At 37.3% G+C, this 20,971-nt stretch overlaps 1 protein-coding gene across 6 annotated transcripts in view; it reads left to right on the forward strand.

Moving 5' to 3' along the window:
• Positions 1-4,083: 4,083 nt before the first annotated feature.
• CCDC171 (coiled-coil domain containing 171) overlaps positions 4,084-20,971 on the forward strand; it is a 455,940-nt gene continuing 439,052 nt past the window's right edge. For 4 of the 6 annotated variants that reach the window (XM_079112671.1, XM_079112673.1, XM_079112674.1 and 1 more), the window contains exons 1-3: positions 4,348-4,581; positions 12,101-12,260; positions 19,368-19,503. In XM_079112671.1, coding sequence (XP_078968797.1) covers positions 12,217-12,260; positions 19,368-19,503 — 180 coding nt within the window. In that variant the 5' untranslated portion in view covers positions 4,348-4,581; positions 12,101-12,216. Of the gene's footprint in view, positions 4,242-4,347; positions 4,582-12,100; positions 12,261-19,367; positions 19,504-20,971 lie in introns of those variants that run through there. The other 2 variants (XM_079112670.1, XM_079112672.1) reach the window with 2 other exon arrangements.

Consider the following 20,971-nt stretch of genomic DNA (forward strand, 5'->3'; position numbering starts at 1 on the left):
GGAATAAATCTAATTATATCTGAAAAGCATTGGTAGAAATAAGAGAGGGAATGAAGTGAAGCAAAAAGGCAGTCAGTTGGAGAGTGTCTCCATGGTTTTTCTTTGCTTTTAAAATATTTTTAGTTGTAGATGGATGCAATACCTTTAATTTATTTTATATGTGGCACTGAGGATTGAATCCAGTCCCTCACACCTGCGAGGCAAGTACTCTACCACTGAATCACAACCCCAGCCCCTGTGGTTTTTCCTAAGTAGCAATAGATAATAGACAATAGATAACAGAGAATGGACCTTATAACTACTAGAAAGAAAATCTTTCAAGTACTTTGGAATGATTTGATTTATTGTGCAATTGTTTTCATGCTTAAAACCCTTCATTAGTTTCCTAGCTTGATAAACTCCTAAGTATAACATAGAAGATTCTCTGTGACTTGGGCTTGGCATATTTCTCCAGTCTGGTCTCTCCATCTCCCTCCCCTGCACACAGAGCTCCAGCTTCTTCCACTTGTTCAAAAGCCTCCCTGCTATTTTTTGTTGTTGTTGTTGGTGCTGGGGATTGAACCCAGGGCCTTGTGCTTGCAAGGTAAGCACCCTACCAACTGAGCCATCTCCCCAGCTTGCTCCCTGCTATTTCTTGTGCTGGTGTTTGCAGTTTCCAAGTTTTCCTTTCAATTTTCACTTAATTTGGTGTACCTATATCTTCCCATACTAAATTCAAAGTTCTTTTCTATAAATCCTTTCCAGGTGTTCAGGGTTGATTTTAACATTTCTCTTTGCTGATCCCCACTGAACTTGTGCTATATACTCCATATTTCCTTCTTTCCTTTCTTGTTTGGAGGTACTGGGGGTTGAACATAGGGTCTGGTGCATGTTAGGCAAGTTCCTTGTAGATGAGCTTACACCCTCAGTCCTTTTATTTTTATTGTTAAAAAATTTTTTATTGTTCTTTTTAGGTATACATGACAGTACAGCATATTTTGACATGACATACATGGCATATAACTTCCCATTTTTGTGGTTGTACATGATGTGTGATTACATTGGTCGTGTATTCATATATGAACATAGGAAAGTTATGTCTGATGCATTCTACTGTCTTTCCCATTCCCATCCCACTTTCTTTCTCCCTAACTTTCTCCTGTCCAATCCAGTGAACCTCCCCCATCATTGTAAGTTAGCATCTGCAGAGAACATTCAACTTTTGGTGTTTTGGCATTGGCTTATTTCACTTAACATGATAGTCTTCAGTTCCATCCATTTACTGGCAAGTGCCATAATTTCATTCTTCTTTATGGTTGAGTAATGTTCCACTGTGTACTGTTGAATGTTAATGAAAATATGTACCACATTTTCATTATCTATTCAACTGTTGCAGGGCACCTAGGTTGCTTCCATAGCTTAGTTATTGTGAATTGAGTTGTTATAAACATTGATGTGGCAATGTCTCTATAGCATGCTGATTTTAAATCCTTTGGGTATATGCCAAGAAGTGGGATAACTGGGTCAAATGGTGGTTCCATTCCAAGTTTTCTAAGGAATCTCCACACTGCTTTCCAGAGTGGTTGTACCAATTTACAGTCCCACCAACAATATATGACTGTACCTTTTCCCCCATATCCTTGCCAACATTTATTGTTACTTGTATTCTTTTTTTTTAATTTAAATTTTAGTTGTAGATGGACACAATACCCATTATTTATTTATTTATGTGGTGCTGAAGATCGAACCCAGTACCTCACGCATGCAAGGCAAGGGCTCTCTCACTGAGCAACAACACCAGCCCCTAGTATTCTTGATAATTGCCATTCTGAGGTGAATGAGGTGAAATCTCAATGTAGTTTTTATTTGCATTTCTCTAATCGCTAGAGATGTTGAACATTTTTTCATATATTTGTTGACCAATCATATTTCTTCTGTGAACTGTCTGTTCAATTCTTTTGCTCATTTATTTATTGGGTCATTTATTTGGTGTTAAGTTTTTTGAATTCTTTATATATCCTGGAGATTAATGCTCTATTTGAGGTGTATGTGGCAAAGATTTTCTCCCATTCTGTAGGTGCTCTGTGTTCTTCTTTCCTTTGCTGTGAAGAAGCTTTTTAGTTTGATACCATCCTATTTATTGATTCTTTTTTTTTTTTTAATTTACAGACAGGGTCTCACTGAGTTGCTTAGTGCCTTGCTTTTGCTGAGCTTGGCTTTGAACTCCCAGTCCTTGGCTTCAGCTTCCCCAGCTGCTGGGATTATAGGCAAGCACCACTGTGCCCAGCCACTTATTGATTCTGGAGTTTATTTTTTGCGCCTTAGGAGTCTTGTTGAGGAATGGGATTCCTAAACTGACATGGTGGAGAGCTGGGCCTGCTTTTTCTTCTTGTAGGTATAGGGTCTCTGGTCTAATGCCTAGGTCCTTGATCCACTTAGGGTTGAGTTTTGTGCAGGGTGAGGAGGTCTAATTTCATTTGTTGTATATGGATTTCCAGTTTTCCCAGCACCATTTGTTGAAGAGGCTATCTTTTCTCCAATGTATGTTTATGGCATCTTTGTGCGGTATGAGATAACTGTATTTATGTGGGTTTGTCTTTGTGTCTTGCATTCTGTACCATTTGGTCTATGTATCTGTTTTGGTGCTAATACCATGCTGTTTTTGTTACTATAGCTCTGTAGTATAATTTAAGGTACCCCCAGCCCTTTTAAATTTTATTTGGAGACAGACAGTGGCTAAATTGCCCAGGCAGCTTCAAATATACTATTCTCCTCCCCCAGTCACTTGGGTAGCTAGGATTACAGGTATGTGCCACCGGGTCCTGCATACACAACAATTTCTATAACCTAGCTCAATGCTGGGTACATAGTCTATATTCTATAAATGTTGAGTGATGGGATAAATGAAGATTGTAAATCCTCACATTGCACCACTTAGAGTGTGCAATACAGTACCTTTGGCATTTATCCTTGCCAGGCAATACTCACTTTTGTGGTATTAAAACATAAATTAAAAAAAAATTAAAAATAGCATTTGACTTATAAAATAAAGCTCTAATCTCATTTGCTGTAATTTTCCATTTTATATTCTAAATTATGGAGTGAGCTATTGTTTTTTTTTTTTCTTTAAGCACCTTCTTTCGAAGCAATTATCCTTCCTAGCTATAGTATTAGGAAGCAGGGCAACCTCCTTTTTAAATCTAAATGACTCAACTCCAGCCAATTAAGATTTCAGCGCTGCAAGAATCAAGGAGGTTTTAATCTCAATTTATATTTTTATTTATGACCGTTGGCTCTCCCAAGGGAGAGCTGGGGAAAAAAACCACCATTACACCTGGTTTCAGGTTTATTACAATCAACATGGGGCGAGTTTAGCATAAAAGGCTTTTTGTATTGAACACCTTTTTGGGGGGGTCGTGGACGCAGTGGGAGAAGATAAAAATCCTTAATCAAAATCTCACCAATTTGCATTGTTCTTTGGGGAGTAGGCCTTCAAAAGGCAAGGAACAAAAGAGGATTTGATTTTCCAATCTTCCCGAGCTGGCGGCAGATTGTGAAGCATCTATCCGGAGAAACCAGAATACTGTATAAATTATCGAGGGGAAAGGGTGTTTGTGTGTGGGGGGTGGGGGGATGGGGAGAAAAAAGAAAAGCGAGTAAAGAGAGATGGAGTGCGGGCTATGGCTCCAAGGTTTTTTTTTTTCTATGAACCTGGTTATGTAATATTTATAGTAAAAGGCGCCTAACAGCATCAACGCATTGACTTGCATTCTTCCAACCCTGTTTACCACACAAGCTGGGATGCAGTGAGGATGGGAGGAGGGGACAATAAGCTCTGTGCAACTGGGGAGCGATCCAGTGGGAAAGCTGCCACTTGTGCAGAACCACGGCCACCGAATTCCCCCTCCAGGACTCGGAGTGGGGGCGGTTCCCTGACCCTAAGAATCAGCATAGAAGCTAGTTTAAAGATGCAGAAGCTGGGATCTGATCTCAGATTTTTATTCTGAGTGAAAAGGATTTAGAGGCTGAAAATGCGCATTTCAAGTCAGCTCTGGAGATTCTGAGGCCGGGACAAGGGGACCGCACAGAGGACGCCGCACAGGAGAGGGGGCAGGGCGAATGTTCGCGCCGGGAGGAGGAGCTCCGGGTGTGGGAGCGCGCGCGCCGCTCCCCAGCAACGGCGCATGCGCCTGCTCGCCCGGCCGGAGACGGCGCGCAGCTTCGCGGGAGGGCTCTTCCAATCCGAGCCCGGCGTTCTCCGTGTGCGTATCCTGGAGCTGCGGGCGAGGGCGCGGAAGGCGGGGCCGAAAGGGGTGGGCCTGCTGGGGCGGGGCTGGGGCGGTCTGAGAAAGTCTTCGCAGGGCTGTGAGAGGCGTCGAGTCCCGCCACCCTGCGGAAGTGGCAGTTGTAAACTTCACCTCTCTGGGGCTTTTCTCCTTCTGTCCCCCTTTGCTATTTGTACCCCCCACCCCGGGTCCTAGAGTCCATCGGGTTCCAACAGTTTTTACTCTTCCCTCGAGAGTTACCTGGGCCTCCTTCTGCCCATGAGAAGCTGCCCCTGGGGTCTTGGGTGTGCAGTTTGGACCACGAGAGACCCCCGAGGTAACCGTGGGTTGTGGGGGCTTCGAGGGTCGAGAGGTGTTGATAGGAGGTAATGGGCGTCTGCAGTGAATGCTTGTGGACTGCCCCGACTGAGTTTGGGGTTGTCCTGGGCTCTACCCCCTTGTAGGCTACGCCTCCAGTTATCTGGGCTGAGACTAACCGCCCACTTGGATGAAGGTCGTGGACCATCCTAGACTGAGACCACTGCTACACTACGCAGAGGATGGGAGTGGGGTGGGGGACCAGAGGGGAGGACCCAGGTGGCCGCGGTTTGGAGCTGGTTAGGTTTACAACTCCAGACTGCGGGGTTCTTTACCTTCAGGACAAGGACTATGCCTTTTTCCTTCTCTTTTTTTCTCTTGAACTCAGGGCCTCAACGCACACTAGGCAAGTGAGGCTATCACTGAGTACATCCCCAGCCCTTCTTATTTTTTTATTTTGAGACAGGGTCTCACTAAGTTGCCCAGTCTGGCCTTGAACATAATATCCTACTACCCGATTCTCCCGAGTAGGAGTAGTTGGACGTGCACCACTATGCTGTTTGTTAAAAAAAAAAAAAAAAAAAAAAAGCCACCCACACATTACACACCTTAAAACTGTTTAATAAAGGAAGGAACGAATTGTGGTAGACTGGCATCTGTAGCGTCTCCTGCCTACACCCCAGGACTCGTAGAAAAGTCAGTTGCGAGTATTTCAGAAGCTGTAAATTTTCTGCAGAAGTGGTGCCTATTTTTGAATATTTATTGCTTTTTGACGCTTACACTAGACAAATACGTATTTATTTTTATTAGCTCTGGTGTTAGCTTTTACTAATATCTTATATATTGTTATTTTACAAAGCTCTTATAATCTTGGAGAAAAGAACCACCATTTTGTCACTTACCTAACAATTTGTGCCCAGTAACAACAAAACAGTGGTAGAGCAGGGAATGAACGTGGTTTTTCATAAAATGCAAAAGAAACAAAGGTAGTGCAACCTGCTAAGAGGAAAAGTGAACAAAGTAGTCTAAGACTGGAACTTTATGTGGTAGCCATACCTCAGCCATTTGTTAGCTGTGTGATCCTGGGCAAACCACCCAACTTCTCTGGCATTGGAGAATGAATTTTTTTTTTTTTTTAAATATGTTTTTAGTTGTCAATGGGCCTTTAGTTTACTTATTTATATGTGATTCTGAGAATTGAACCCAGTGCCTCGCACATGCCAGGCAAGCGTTCTACAACTGAGCCACAACTCCAGCCCTGATTTTAAAATTTCTTAGTCTGAACCCTATTACCTTTGTTGTTTTGTAGTAAGAACCAGACCTCCTCTTTAAAGGTGAAATATGTAACTGCTGATAAGAGACTCCCAACATAGATATGGTGACTAATTAAGACATCGTTGCATATGGGGAGAAAAGATGGACTTATTTTGCCAAGTCTGTTTACTTGCCACCTGATGAAGGTCCACTGACTCAAGGACATATTTTGGGGGGCAAGGAAAACTATTTGATAAGTCAGCAAAACTGAGAAGATAGGGGAGGAGACTTGAGGATGTGGCATACTCAAAGCCCTGAGTTTGATCCCCAGCACTGCCTGGAAAAGTAAGACTGAGAAGATGGTAGACTAATGTCCCTTAAGACCATAAGGAGGTGGGTTGAAATGATTGCTGAAACCTGGTGGCTGGTAATGTGTTGATTTGATGAATATCTTGAAGGGCAAGATTAGGTAAATCACTGGTAAACCAAATTTGTGCTGCTAATTTAAATGATTAACAAGGGCTGTGAGCTCAGAGAAGCACTGGCTTTTTCTAGTTAAGGATAATTATAACACGGAGGTTGTGGGGTGGTTGTCCCCCACCCCCACAGTAATATTAGCTCCTGTCTTTTCATCCATTCTCCCTTTTCCTCTGCTCTGTGCAGACACGCTAAGTAAGTACATTCTGGATGAGCAACTCAAGTACTCACTTCTAAGGTAGGAGAACTTGTATCAGAACTGATTCTGACACCCAGAGTAGAATCTTTCTGGCTGGTACTACCTCTTGATGTCTAGATCATTCGTCCCTGACTGCAATTGCCCCATTATCAATTTTTTAAAAAACTCTTATTGAAGAATTATATGCATAATATCATCTGTTTTAGTAGGAATGGTGAGAATAGCTCACCTGTAAAACCAAGAGAAGTTTCATCTATTAAAGCATTAACATAAAAACTGATATAAACCTTGCCTTTATTTTGACTCAAGCCTGTGAAAGTGCCTTCCGGGTATAAAATCCATTGAAGGACAGAGTCATCTTTTGTAAGAGATGACTTCTTGTTAGTTTGAATGTGGGAAAGAATGATCTAAATTGGAGAAATCTGTAGCAGGGAGCAGAAGTGCTTTCTTGATTAAGTGAGGTCTCACTGGTTTGAGTCATGTTTTGAAGGTTGATAGCAGGGCACACAGCAGAGTCTGCTATCAGCAACCTGAGTGTGAATACTGACTCTCTTAATAGATATGTGACTTTGGGCAAGTAACTGGATATTTTTTAGCTCTGGTTTCCTCAGGTATAAAGTAGGAATATTAACAGTGTCTTCCCCTTGGTGTTGGATAGAGTGTAATCAGATAGTCTGTACAAAGTTTTTAGCACAATGTTTGGAGAAGGGATTTTTCATAGTTGGAATGATGATAATAGGGAGTGACTTTGATGAGTCACACAATTTGTTCACAGATAATGATTGATTATTTTCAAATGGAAAGTAGTTTTTAAAAAGTTACACAGACTAGGCATAGCGGTGCATGCCTATAATCTAGCGACTTGGGGAGGATAAGGCAGTAGGATTGCAAATTCGAAGCCCACCTTAGCAATTTAGAGAGGGCCTAAGCAACTTAGCAACAGAATAAAATAAAAATTAAAAAGGGCCAGGGATGTGGCCTAGTGGTTAAGCCCCTGGGTTCAATCCCCAGTACCAAAGAAATAAAAAGTTACATAGATATTGAAGAAGAGAAAGGCTGATGTTAATTGCCTGTTATAAGGAATTTTTAATTACTCATGTAGTTTGGCCAAATTATTGTTTATTTTAATTTTGTTGTGTTTCACAGGGAAATTTTAAGTAAAGCACACTGCATTCTTTAATTTAGCTTCCTAACCCATTGGTATGTTTATTAGTTACTACCTACTCGACTGTCCTTATTATTCCCTTATTTTTTACTCTTTTGGAAGAAGAGATATATTTTATTTTACCTTCTTTACCGTGTTGAATAGCACAGAAATCCCATGAGAGTTTAAGTTTAGCTACAAACCTAAGTTTGGCCTTTCATGGATTGTCTTCCTAAAACAACATGGAAGTAGGCCATTGCTCTCAGATGTCATCAGGAGCTAATATTAGAGCTTGAAAGAGAAAATGAGTTAAAGAAGACTTTATTTTAGGATTTATTTATTCATTTTAGGTACTGGGGAATGAACCTAGGGGCACTTTGCCATTGAGCCTCATCCCCAGCCCTTTAATTATTTTTTATTTTGAGACAGGGTCTTGTTAAGTACCTGAGTCTGGTTTTGAACTTGTGATTCTCCTGCCTCAGCGCCCCCACTGAGTTGGTAGGATTACAGGTGTGTGCCACCGTTCCTGGCTATTTTCGGATTTTTTAAATGATGAATTTACTTATATTTTGGTGCTGAGAATTGAATTTAGGGTCTCACAGATACTGAGCATGTGCTGTACCACTGAACTACACCTCCAGTGTTGGTGAGTTTTTAAAATTGAGATATAATTCACATTAAATTTACTACTTTAAAGTGTGGAAGTCAATGGATTTTAGCTAATTCTCTATAAAGTACAACCATTACCACTATCTAATGCTAGAACATTTCTTTCACCCCTCCAATAAAAACCTATTAGAAATCAGATGCAGTTCACCCTTTCCCTATTGTCTGGCAATCATGAGCCTACTTTCGATTTTTATGCATTTACCTATTGTGAACATTTTGTATTAGTATAATCAAACTATATCTGGCTTTTTGTGTCTGGCATCTTAGCATGTTTTCAGGGTTCATCCATGTTGTGGCGTGTATCAGTAATTCCTTATTATGGTTGAATAATATTCCATGTTGTATTTACACATTGATTAGTAGGTGAACATTTGGATTATTTTCACTTTTGGTGATTATGAACATGAATATTTGTGTACAAGTTTTCTTTAAAGTCCAGTAATTTATCTTTGAATGTGTCTTGATATCAGTCGTGCTGGGTCAACCTTGTTAAATACTCAGTTTACTTTTTCAAAATATACACTAAACTTTTTTTTCCTGCTCTACCACTGCGCTACATCCTCAGCCCATCTTAAGTTCTTTTCCTACAGGGTAAATAGAGGTCTGTTGGTCCTTCTTGTGCCACATATGCACACACGTGTGTGCAGTAAAAGTTTTTTTAATAATAAAAATAGATTTAAAATATGAACTTTTAACATTTACATTACTCTTCAGAACAGTAAAGTCCATTTCTTTAAGGTTCTAACTCTTCTTCCATTTCGAATTCAGTTCCCCGGAGTTCTGACTTTTGGGAGCACGGGGGTAAGATGTAAAGGATTTTGGGATTCAATATCTGAGGAGCTTCATTGAAGCCCAGTGCCTCCCCTAAATAACTAACTGGTATTGCACAAGTCATTTATCTTCTCTGAATCAGATAAATTTCCTTAATTGAAGTAAGGATAATAAACCTGTGATAACTTACAGAGTTGAATTTTGGGAATCATAAAGTTTCTTGCAGAAAGAATTTGGGCCTTCAAGTCAGATAGTTGTGAGTTGGGATTTTTGATCCTGCAAGTATGTGACATTTGTCAAGCTATTTCTACTCTTTGAGCCTTAGTTTTTTCCTTTGAAAAATGGGACAATTGTGTTGTGGGGAGCAAAGTCCTAGATAAAGAAACCAAGTACAGTGCCTTGGTACTGTAGTAAGATGTTCAGTAGATTAACAATAGTCGTACTTGTTTGTCTGTCACTATTCTCAAAGTTATTTGGTCCTGGTCCTGGAGAAATGTTTTTTTTTTTTTTTTTTCCCAATATAGGGGCGCAATCCAACCTGGGGCCTTGTATGAGCTCAGCCACTGAGCTGCATCCCCAGACCAGAAATAGGTTCTGATCTTGCCCCAAATTCCTTTGTACTTGCCCTAGGCCAGATTGTTCTACATCGATATCTATTCTACATGAACTATGAGCTACATGAACCTCTGACTGTTTTAAAGAGCTTTTTGTGTCTATAGGAGCCATTAGTTTTCAGCACTGTAACTGAGACAGACTCAGATTGCTTATTTGAATTCCTTTTCTTTCAGTGAGTGGTCTCTCTTCTGAGCCATGGTTAGTGGGAGCAGAGATAGAACAGGTTACCAGCTTTTTCTCTTTTATAGGCCTTTTGTATATCTTTGCACACCCACAATTTCACTAAATAATTCTCTTATTACATTTTTTTCACCAGACCAGATGACCCCAAATATCATCTACTACCTTCCTTTATTGGATTCTACTGTTTTTCAGAGAGCTCCATGTTCAGAAATAAAAACTGATAGTGCATGGTACTATATAATCATGGTACATATTATTTAAATTTTAAATATATGAGGTTGGTATAATTATCTCCTTTTTATGGTTGAGGAAACAGGTTCAAAGTGTTTAAGTGACTTGCCCAAGACCACATACTTTAAGATAACTTATTGGAATTCTAGTTTAAATCTTTCTGAGTTAAAAACTAATGGTCTTTCTTTGGGTATGGAATTTCTGGGAATACAAAGAGGTACTTGTGGGATGTTGATATTTGTATATATTTGGACCAAGTTCATTATTGCTATCTTTTGGATTAAAATGGTTACCCAGAGATTGCTTAACACTGTAGTAAAGTGGATTTAAACGGTTGACTGTATAATTTCTTTTTAGTTGAAGATGGACACAATACCTTTGTTTTATTTATTTATTTGTATGTGGTGCTGAGGATCGAACCCAGTATCTCACATGTGCTAGGCAAGTGCTTTACCACTGAGCTACAACCCCAGCCCCTGACTGTATAATTTGAAGTAGCTCCCATAGAAGAGGGTTTCAGAAAGTAGGCCAAAGTACATGATAAATATTCTTCTTTTCCTTTCTTCCTCCTTGGTCTCTTTGACCTTTGAAAATTACTGTAGATTAATTATTAAAATCAATCATTAAAAGATCAATTTATGAAGGAAGATCTTTTGTATAGACTAGTAAAAACAGTTTTCCTTAGAGTTATCTACATGATCAAGAGTTAATTTTTTTTTTTTTTTTTTTTTGGCACCAGGATTGAACCCAGGGATACTTAACCACCGAGCAACATCCCTAGCCCTTTTTTCATGTTTTATTTAGAGGCAGGGTCTCACTGTATTGTTTAGGACCTCATTAAGTTGCTGATGTTGGCTTTGAACTCGAAATCTTGCCCCAGACTCCTGAGTCACTGGGATTACAGATGTGTGCTATTGTACTTGGCAAGAGAGTTAATTTTTTTGTGTGTGTAGTCCTGGGAATTGAACCCAGGAGTGCTCTACTACTGAGACACATCCCTTCCCTTTAGTTTTTGTTTTTATGTAGGGCCTTACTAAGTTGCTGAGGCTGACCTCAAATTTGGCAATCCTTCTGTCTCAACCTCCTGAATCACTGGGATTATAGGTGTGTGCCATCACACCTGGCAACAGAGTTAATTTTAAATTTTTGGTTTACTAGTACTGCAGTCTTGCTGGTAGTTACTGGTTCAAAATAACTCTAGTTTTCTTAACCAGAAGTTGTTAAATGACAAGAGACTAATTTAAAATTTAAAAAAATTTTGATTAATTAATCAAATTGTTTTTTTAGATGGGTCTTGTGATATTTCTTAGCCTTGTCTTGAACTCTGGGTCTCAAGTGATCCTAGTCTTGAACTCTGGATCTCAAGTGATCCTACTGCCTCAGATTCTTGAGCGCTGGGACTACAGGTACACACCACCGTGCCCAGCTCAAAAGACATTTTTGGATTGTAAATTTGAGTGAATTGTTAACTTTTCTGTTTGATTTCTTTTGAGAACTTTTGAATGAAAATCATCTGAAATTTTAAAAAAAGTACCATAGTATCCCTTATTTGGAAGTACTTTGGCCTCTTCGGTTGCAACATTGCATTAAAAGTATCTCATTTATGGGAAAGGCTTTAGGGATCCACACATGCTCCTGGATTTTACTTTCTTTCAAATTGAATTTTATGCCCTAGAGTTAGGCACTCTGTGTTCCTTTTCTGAGTTCAACAGTATTTTGTTACTTACTATAATTTTTTTTTTCATTTGAGAAATTAAAATCTAAAAGTTAATCATTACCTTGTTCTCACAAAAAGGAACATGTTGTTTTTAACATTTTGTCACTTTTGCTTCAAGTGCTTTTTGAAAGAAATAAAATATTACAACTTCTTAGAATTCCATATTTGTTATGCAGTAATTTGAAAGTTAACAAATAGACCATAGATCAAAAGAAAAGTCACCCATACTCTCAGGATTCAATATAAAACTGCTGTTGTATTGTTTATTATGTTAACAGACTTCAGTCCATCTAACCTGTAAGTCACAGACATCTTGGACAATTTCAGTCATCCATAAAGAGGTATATCATTAAGAAACAGTGGGGTATTTTGAAAGGAATTTGGAAGACTTACCATGAGTTTAAACACTTCAAATAATGCCACTGGTGAGACCCAAAGGTAAGCCTCCAGTCTCTTCCTTTAGTTGAAAAATGCTTTTGGTTGTAAGGAACAGGGTGAATGAAGTGGTTGATGGAGCTAATTGTAAGAATTCTCATGGGATGGTAAAGGACATAGAAGTTTCTTGGGACTGGAAGAGCAGGAATGATGCCTCATAGGGATAGTATTGGAGCTAGAGAGTCTATGGGGACTGTTGTGTTCCTTTGTTAACTTGGACTACAAGAGTCCATGTAACTAAACTTCCTTTTATTTTTTATTCTTTTCCACTGCTCTAAATCTTTTTTTTTGTATTTCTGCTTATTTACATTTGTGTTTGGTCATGGCTTTGTTTTGCCATAAACTCTGTGGCTCTTATTACTCTTCTTCATTGCTGCAGCTCTGCTTCATGGCTTCTGCTTAAGCATTCTTTTAGTTTCACGCTCCCTTTGCTAACTACTCTTTTACTTGATATCTCTCAGTTTACATTTCAAGAAGCATCTAATTGCTTTTGTTCATCTTTTTTGTACCATGGATTTCTTTCTGCCTTTGGGTAAGGGGCTTATCTTTTCTTCATTCATCTCTGGTAGGTAAAGTCCATAAATACAAAACTGGACCATTTAGGAGAGTGAAACTCTGTACCAGATGTGGTTTACAAATAAATAATCATAGAAAGTAAATGTTTAGAACTTTTATAATCACATATCAGTAATATTCTCTGTGAATTTAAAACTAAAACATTTGAGGTTATATTCTATCTGATATAGTCTACTTTTAAAATAATGCATTTGAAGTATATTTAAAAAAAAAAAAAAACATGGTGGGGATAGAAAGGGGTCCTTGCTCAGTTTGAGAAGGTATACATGTTTATATATATGCATGTAATCTAACCTCTTAGAGTTAACTACTCATAATATTTTAGTAAATATTTGCCCAGATTTTTTTAATGGCAATATCAATTTATATAAACCTATAGTTTGGATTAAAATTATAGTATTTCACATTATTTAGTATCATTCTTTTCAATTTGGAGAGGAACTCTCAGTAGACACCTGTTTTGTTTTTTAATGGCTAAATTATTCATCACAATTCTAGAGTCCAAATAAAGTTATTTGAACTCTATTTACTACAAGTCTACTTTCTAGATATGTAGATTTGTCTTTCTGAACAACTAATATCAATGGACTCATGCAGCATGTAGTTTTTTGGGCACATTCTTGAGTTCTATCATGTGGTAGCAAATATTAGTACTTTGTTTTGTTTTATTGATGAATACTAATCCATTTTATGGATAGAGTATGTTTTGGTTACCTATTCACCAATTGTTGGGCATTTGAGTTGATTCCACTTTTTGGCTACTATGAATAATGCTGTTATGAATATTTGCATATGAATCTTTGCATTGGCGAACATTTTTGCTTCTCTTTTGGGGTAATTCTTAGGAGTAGCATTACTCTATCATATAGTAAATTTATGTTAAAAATTTTAAGAAGCTGCCAAATTATGTTCTAAGGTGACTGGGCCATTTTACATTCCCACTAGTAATATCTGAGAGTTTTAGTTTCTCCACATCCTTACCAACATATCTGATTATAGCCATCTTCTAGTGTGTGTGAAGTGGTATAGTCTTTGATGACTGTAGCTTTTTAATAAATTTTGAAATTAGGAAGTGAAAGTTCTCCCATTTAGTCTTCAAGATTGTTTTGGCTATTCAGAATCCTTTGCCTTTCCATATAAATTTTAGGATCAGCTGGTCAATTTGTACAAAACAGTCTTCTGGGGTTTTGATAGAGATTATATCAAATTTGTAGGTCAATTTGGGGAGAATTACCATTTTAATAATTTGAATGTTTTAAACATGAATGTGGAATGTCTTTTAATTTATTTAGGTCTTCAATTTCTTTCAATAATATTTTGTATTTTTTAAGTTAGAAGTCTTGTGCTTTTGTATATTGATGTTTATTGATGAATACTAATCCATTTTATGGATAGAGTATGTTTTGGTTACCTATTCACCAATTGTTGGGCATTTGAGTTAATTCCACTTTTTGGCTACTATGAATAATGCTGCTTGTCCAACATGAACTAGGTCCCAGATTCAGTCTTCTTGCATGCAAGGGAAGGAAAAAAAAGAGAAAGAAAAAGAAAAGAAAGAAAAAAACAATTTATTAGTGAAGGTATCTGGGCTTGGCTTAACTTATTTTATTCTTTTTTGTGCTACTGTACATAGAATTTTTTTTTTTATTGTTGGATTCACTATTGGAAATAGAAATATAATTGTTTTTTGTATATTAATCTTATGACTGTGCTGAAATTGTTTTTTCCAGGTTTTCTTTTTTTTGGGGGGGTGGGTCCTGGGGATTGAACTCAGGGGCACTCAATCACTGAGCCACATCCGCAGCCCTGTTTTGTATTTTATTTAGAGACAGGGTCTCACTGAGTTGCTTAGTACCTCACTGTTGCTGAGGCTGGCTTTGAATTCAAGATCCTCCTGTCTCAGCCTCCCTAGCCACTGGGATTACAGGCATGTGCCACCACGCCTGGCTAGTTCTAGTTCTTTTTTATTAAAAATGGATTTCTTATAATTTTCTTGTGGAATCTTATCCTTTCCAATGTGCATGACTTTTTTTCCTTACCTTTCTCTTTTTTTACCTGATTGTATCATTTAGATTGGGTCTTGAATAGAAATGTTAATAGCATTCATCTTTGCTTTGCTCTGTATCTTAGAGGAAGCTTTTATGTTTATCAGGTATGATGCTAGTTGTACTTATTTGTAGATGCTCTTTATCTAGTGTGGACATTTCCTTCTATTTAATTTATTGCTAGTTTTTATCTTGAATAGGATTAGATTTTATAAGTTGTTTTGTGAATTTGATATGATCTTTTAGTTGTCCTTTATTTCATTAAAATGGTGTGTTGATATTCAGACTTTATACCAGTTTTTATATTTTTGGGATAAATTATATGTGGTCCCATTGAGTAGTCCTGTTATGATGTTGTTGGATTTGGTTTACTATTGTTGTTTGGATTTTATTTTGTTGAGAATTTTTGTATCTGTATTCATAAAATATATCAGTATGTAGTTTTTCTCATGTTTGGTTTTGGTATCAGGGTAATTTTGGACTCAATGGATGGGAATATTACTTCCTCCTTTATTGTGTGGATTGATATGATTTATTTAATACATGTTTGGTAGAATTTATTAGTGAAGGGCTGGGAATTGCAGCTCAGTGTAGAGTGCTTGTCCAACATGAGCTAGGTCCCAGATTCAGTCTTCTTGCATGCAAGGGAAGGAAAAAAAAAGAAAGAAAAAGAAAAGAAAGAAAAAATTTATTAGTGAAGGTATCTGGGCTTGGCTTTTTTGTGACTAAGTATTTAATAATTCAATTTCCTTATCTGTTATATCTCTTTTCTTATTTTCTCTGCATTTAGTGATGTTACAACCTTGGTTAAATTATCAGTGTTATAATTTTGAAAAATTTGAGTTGACCCATGTTATGCTGTTCACTAACAATTTTCTTTCTTGTACATTTTGTTTTTCTTAGATTTAATAGTTGTCTTGGTTCCCATTTGGTTTGTTTGCTTAGTTTCTATGAATTTAACATGAATTCAATTTCTTGCTCCCAATGAATTGTTTAAATCTCCTCTCAGTGTAATTCGATACTTGGGGTATTCTGTATTGTCTGTCATCATCTTTTTAAAGAAGTCACTCCGAGAGGCTCTGGGCTGTCCACTTGGGACATATTTCCTTTTGTCTTGCTGCTCAGGTGTCATGTTAGCATTTCCTTTTTTCCCTATCCTGGAAATCCCTTTTTTCCTTTGTTGAATGCTTGTACTATCTCATGGCTTCCTCAGTTTAGGTCCAAACAAGTCCTTCATTAGCCTTCTGAGAAATCTCAGTTCATGGGAGGTAAATACTGTGAAGCCTTGCAGACCTGAATTATAGTCTTTCTTGTGGCCTTGTCTTTGCATGATAACTTTTTGGGCAAAATCTAAGTTGGAAATTATTTTCTGTTAGAATTTTGTCAGGCATTGCAGCATTGTCTTCTAATTTCTGGTGTTTCTGTTGAGAAAGGATGCCAAACAGATTTTTTAATCCTTTCTGTAAAACCCATTCATTTCTCTCTTGAATTTGGAGGAACTCTTTTTTTTGTCCTTTGTTTTCTGAAATTGCATACATTCAAATTTCATGGATTGAAACTCATATCCTTCAGAGTTTAGACTTTTAAAAAAAATTTTACTATTTAATAATTTCCTGCCATCCAGAGAGTAATAGTATAGCTGTAAAGAGGACATATATATCATGGAGCCAAGTTGCCAGAGTATGAATGCCACCCCTGTTCCTTAATAGCCTTGTGAATTTTGACAGCCTCTCCATGACTCAGTTTCCTTATCTGTAAAATAAGGGTCATAATGGTACCTATCTAATATGTAGTGAAGATCAAGTAAGTTGTATGTGCAAAATGTTTAGCACAGTATTTGAAAAATAATAAGGGGTTTTTGTTACAATTTGTATTTTTTCACTCTAACTTTTGAACTTCTTAGTTCTCTAATTTTTAAATTTTTAAAAAATGTTCATCATCCTTTATTTTTTGAAAGACTTTTCTTTTACATTTATTTATTTAGTTTCCCTTTCTGTTTGTTTTTATTTCCCAAAAGCTCTATTTTTTTGTTCTCAGAATATTTCATTTCTTTCTTTTTTTTTTTTTTTTGCGGTGCTGGGGATTGAACCCAGGGCCTTGTGCTTGCAAGGCAAGCACTTTACCAACTGAGCTATATCCCCAGCCCAGAATATTTCATTTCTTATTGTATGATATGATTTTATGTTTGTCATCTCTTCTCCTATTTTTCTAAGGATATTACTTTTAGTTTTTCTCCCTCTTTCTATGTAGTTTTTTAAAAAGCTCCTTTCAACTCCCTTTATTTTTGATCTCTGTCTTTCGGGTTTGATGCAGTCTGTTTATCCTTGGCTGCATACTCATATTTAAAAGTAGGGACCTACTCTAAAAAGATGACTGGAAGCTCAGTGTATGAGGCTTTGTGATTGTGGCATTCATTGTAGGGTGATCTGGTTAAGTTGTTTTGCTGGTAGGTATCAACATCTTTAGGTGCTTTTCACTTGGCTAGTTAGATTATCCAGGGATCCAGGGAAGATATTTCCAATCCCTGCTTGGCTACCTTTATTCTGGCAGACAAGTAGTATTAAAAGACTGGGCTCTCATTTTTTATAAGATGGTCCTTGAGTTAGGATGGTCCAACTTGTGATTTATGGTGGTATGGAAACAATATACATGCAGCTGAAACTGTATTTTGAGTTTTGATCTCTTCCTGTGCTAGCATAATGTGGTACAATACTCTCCTGTGATGCCAAGCAGTGGGGGCAACCTGCAACTCCCAGCCAGCCATGTAATCATGAGGGTAAATAATGAATTTAGTGTACTGTGTTGCTAAACTGTGAGGTTGGGTAGATTAGGTGTATTGAATATATTTCAACTTAAGAATTTTCAATTTCAGTGGTTTTATTGGGATATTATCCTATTGTAAGTTGAGAAGCATCTGTAATTTACTCAAGTCTCTTGTTTTTTAGTAGGGAACTCTTACTAAACCATTGTATTTAATGTTTTATAATCCAGGAACTCTCTTTTTTTTCCCTACTTTTTAAAAAAAATTGCTGCAAAATAGTTGTACATATTGATGAGGTTTGTTGTTACATGTTTGTGCATGCATGCAGTATAACAATACATTTTGGCCAATGTCACACCCCATCATTTTCCACTCTCTCCCTGCCTCCCACCTCTTGGTCAGGGATCCTCTTTTTCATCCTCTCCACGGAATGAAACCTAGGGTTCTGGCAGACTGGGGAAGAGATAAGTACTTGTATTGTGTATGGAAAAGAAAGTCAGAGGATCTAATTATTTTATTTTGTTGTTAGACTTTTAACAAATTTTCTTGTTTTCTGCCCTATTTCACTCCCATTTTCCAAAGTATTACCAGTGACTTAGCTTGTTGAGGCTCTGATATAAACACATTGCTTTTTCCACTGCTTGCTTTGAATTTAACTTTCTTAAGTAAATCAGTTACATATCAACTTTCCAGTTTCCAGTATTTTATTGATATTGTTTCATCTTCTATGCTCTTTTTCTAGGCGATTTCTACCTCTAAATTCTGTTTGCCCTTCCTTCCTTCCTTCCTTCCTTCCTTCCTTCCTTCCTTCCTTCCTTCCTTCCTTCCTTCCTTCCTTCCTTCCTATTCCTTCCTTCCTCTTTCCTTTCAGCAGCAAGAGAGTAGAGTGCTTTAATCTACTGTTTCAAAATAGACTAAATCTGTATTGTCTTATTTATGCCTTTTCTTTTTGTAATATGTATTACACTTGCAGTAAATAAAATGTATCATTAAAAAAACAAAACAAAACAAAAAAAAAAACAAAAACTGGGCGTTGTGGTGGTGCGTGCCTCTAATCCCAGACCAAGGCAGGAGGATGCAAGTTCAAAGCCAGCCTCAATAATTTAGTGAGAAACTGACTCAAAACAAAAAATAAAAAGGTCTGGGGATGTGGCTTAGTGGTGAAGTGCCCCTGGGCCCAATCCCCAGTACCAAAGCAGAAAAAAGAAAAAGGAGGAATTCTGTTTTTTACGACTACCCAGCTTGTGATGATTAGACAGTTTAAATACCAATTTTTTATTTTATTTTTTCTGTACTGGGAATTGAACCTAGAAGCTTGTACATGCTAGGCTAGCACTTTACTATTGAGGTACATTTACAGCCCATTTTCTTATGTTTATTTTGAGAGTGTCTCCCTAAGTTGTCCAGTCAGGCCTCAGAAATGCCATCCTCCTGCCTCCGCTTCTTGAGTTGCTGGGATAATCGTCATGGTCTACCATGCCCAGTTAAATACCAGTCTTGAACAATGTAGTAGATGCCCAGTTGCCAGTGGTTTGCTACGAGTGATACACTGCTTTGCATTTCTACCCGACTTTTGTAGTGGACATCTTTTACTAGATTATAGATTTCTTTAAGTCAATAACCTTATTATCTTCCCTATTTTTTTTTGAAAATTAAGTTAACAGAAATGTCAAATGCTGTGAAATATATTTTATAAGAATAATATTTTATTGTGTTCTTATTTTGTAGGTTGAAGAATGCCTCATCAGATGTAAAACAAATGCTTAAAAATGAAGCAGATTCGGATATTACTGCTGATCTCAGAAAGAAACTACATCGGGCTAAGAAAGAAAAATTAGAAATGACAACTAAGCACAATGCAGAGGTAGAATTTATTTTCCTCTCAAGTGATGTTAAAAGTTGAGTTTGACCAAAGGCTGAATGTTTTCTCTGATAAGCAGATGCTGATGATCCCTAGTGGGGGGTAGGTAGGGAAGAATGAAGGAACTTTGAATTGTGCAGAGAGGAGTGAGGGGAGGAGTGGGGCCGTGGGGATGGGAAGAATGGTAGAATGAGTCAGACTTTATTACCCTATATACATGTATGAAAAAAATAAAAAGTTTAAAAAAGTCGAGTTTGATATTTTAGATTGATATTACAAACTCCATGTTTATCATTCATCATTGTATCATTCTTTTGCTTAACAGGAAACTATAATAAAGAAAACATGATTTTTTTATACAGTGGAATAATGTAGTAATAAAATTCAATGAATTATATTTCTATGTTGTCTTATATTCATTCTTATTAATGGTTTGACTTGATCAAAAATTCGAATGTAGGGGCTGGAGTTGTGGCTCAGTGGTAGAGCGCTTGCCTAGCATGTGTGAGGCACTGGGTTGGATCCTCAGCACCACATAAAAATAAATAAATAAAGTAGAGGCATCGTGTTCATCTACAACTGAAAAAAATTTTTTTAAATTTCAATGTGATGACTAAAGGATTTATAAATTAGACATTTTTGAAATAATATAGGTTACTATTTCAATCATTGAACAATCTCTTAAATTAGATTTGCATAAAGAATGTTTAATCATAGTGAAATTCATAAGTTACGAATTTCTGTTTTATTGTTATTATATCTTAGTGTGTATGTGCATTTTTGTTTTGAGTTGTGTGTGTATGTACATTTATATTTCAAGAACAATAGTTTTCTTTCCCTTCTAAGATAATTCATGATTTATATGTTTATGTTTCTTCAGTCTGTTAGGTCTGTTTTATTTATTTTGTTTTGTTGAGGTGCTGGGGGTCAAATCTAGTGCATTCCCATGCTTGGCAAGTGTTGTACCACTGAGCTACATTCCTAGTCTCAAGTCTTATTCACTCTTAAAGCTCAGCTTGAGAAGACTAGTAACCACATGGTATTCTGTGTACCCCACTTCTACTTGCAAGGAGGTCCTCACTTGTTAAGGCTCAAACAAGTTAGCTACTCACTGTCAGAAACCGTCTTGAGACCATTTCATCTACCAAGAGCAAGATTAGGGCTGGGGATATAGCTCAGTTGGTAGAGTGTTTGCCTCGAAAACACAAGGCCCTGGGTTCAATCCCCAGTACCAAAAAAAAAAAAAGCAAGATTAATGGGTGTCCAGTCATAAGAATAGAAACCATACTGAGTCTCTCATCAAAGGGACATTAGTAGAGGGTGTTGGTTATACAGGTATTAGGAGACCCGAAGAGACAAATAACAGGTGTTAAGTTAACCTGGATGGTAGCAACATTAGGAAGCGACTTCCACTGTGAAAGTCCATAGAAGCTAGAACTCTTAGAAGAGAGCAAAGGCCAGGGAAGTAGGT

This window comes from Sciurus vulgaris, assembly GCF_902686455.1.
Source record: "Sciurus vulgaris genome assembly, chromosome: 15".
Classification (NCBI taxonomy): Eukaryota; Metazoa; Chordata; class Mammalia; order Rodentia; family Sciuridae; genus Sciurus; species Sciurus vulgaris.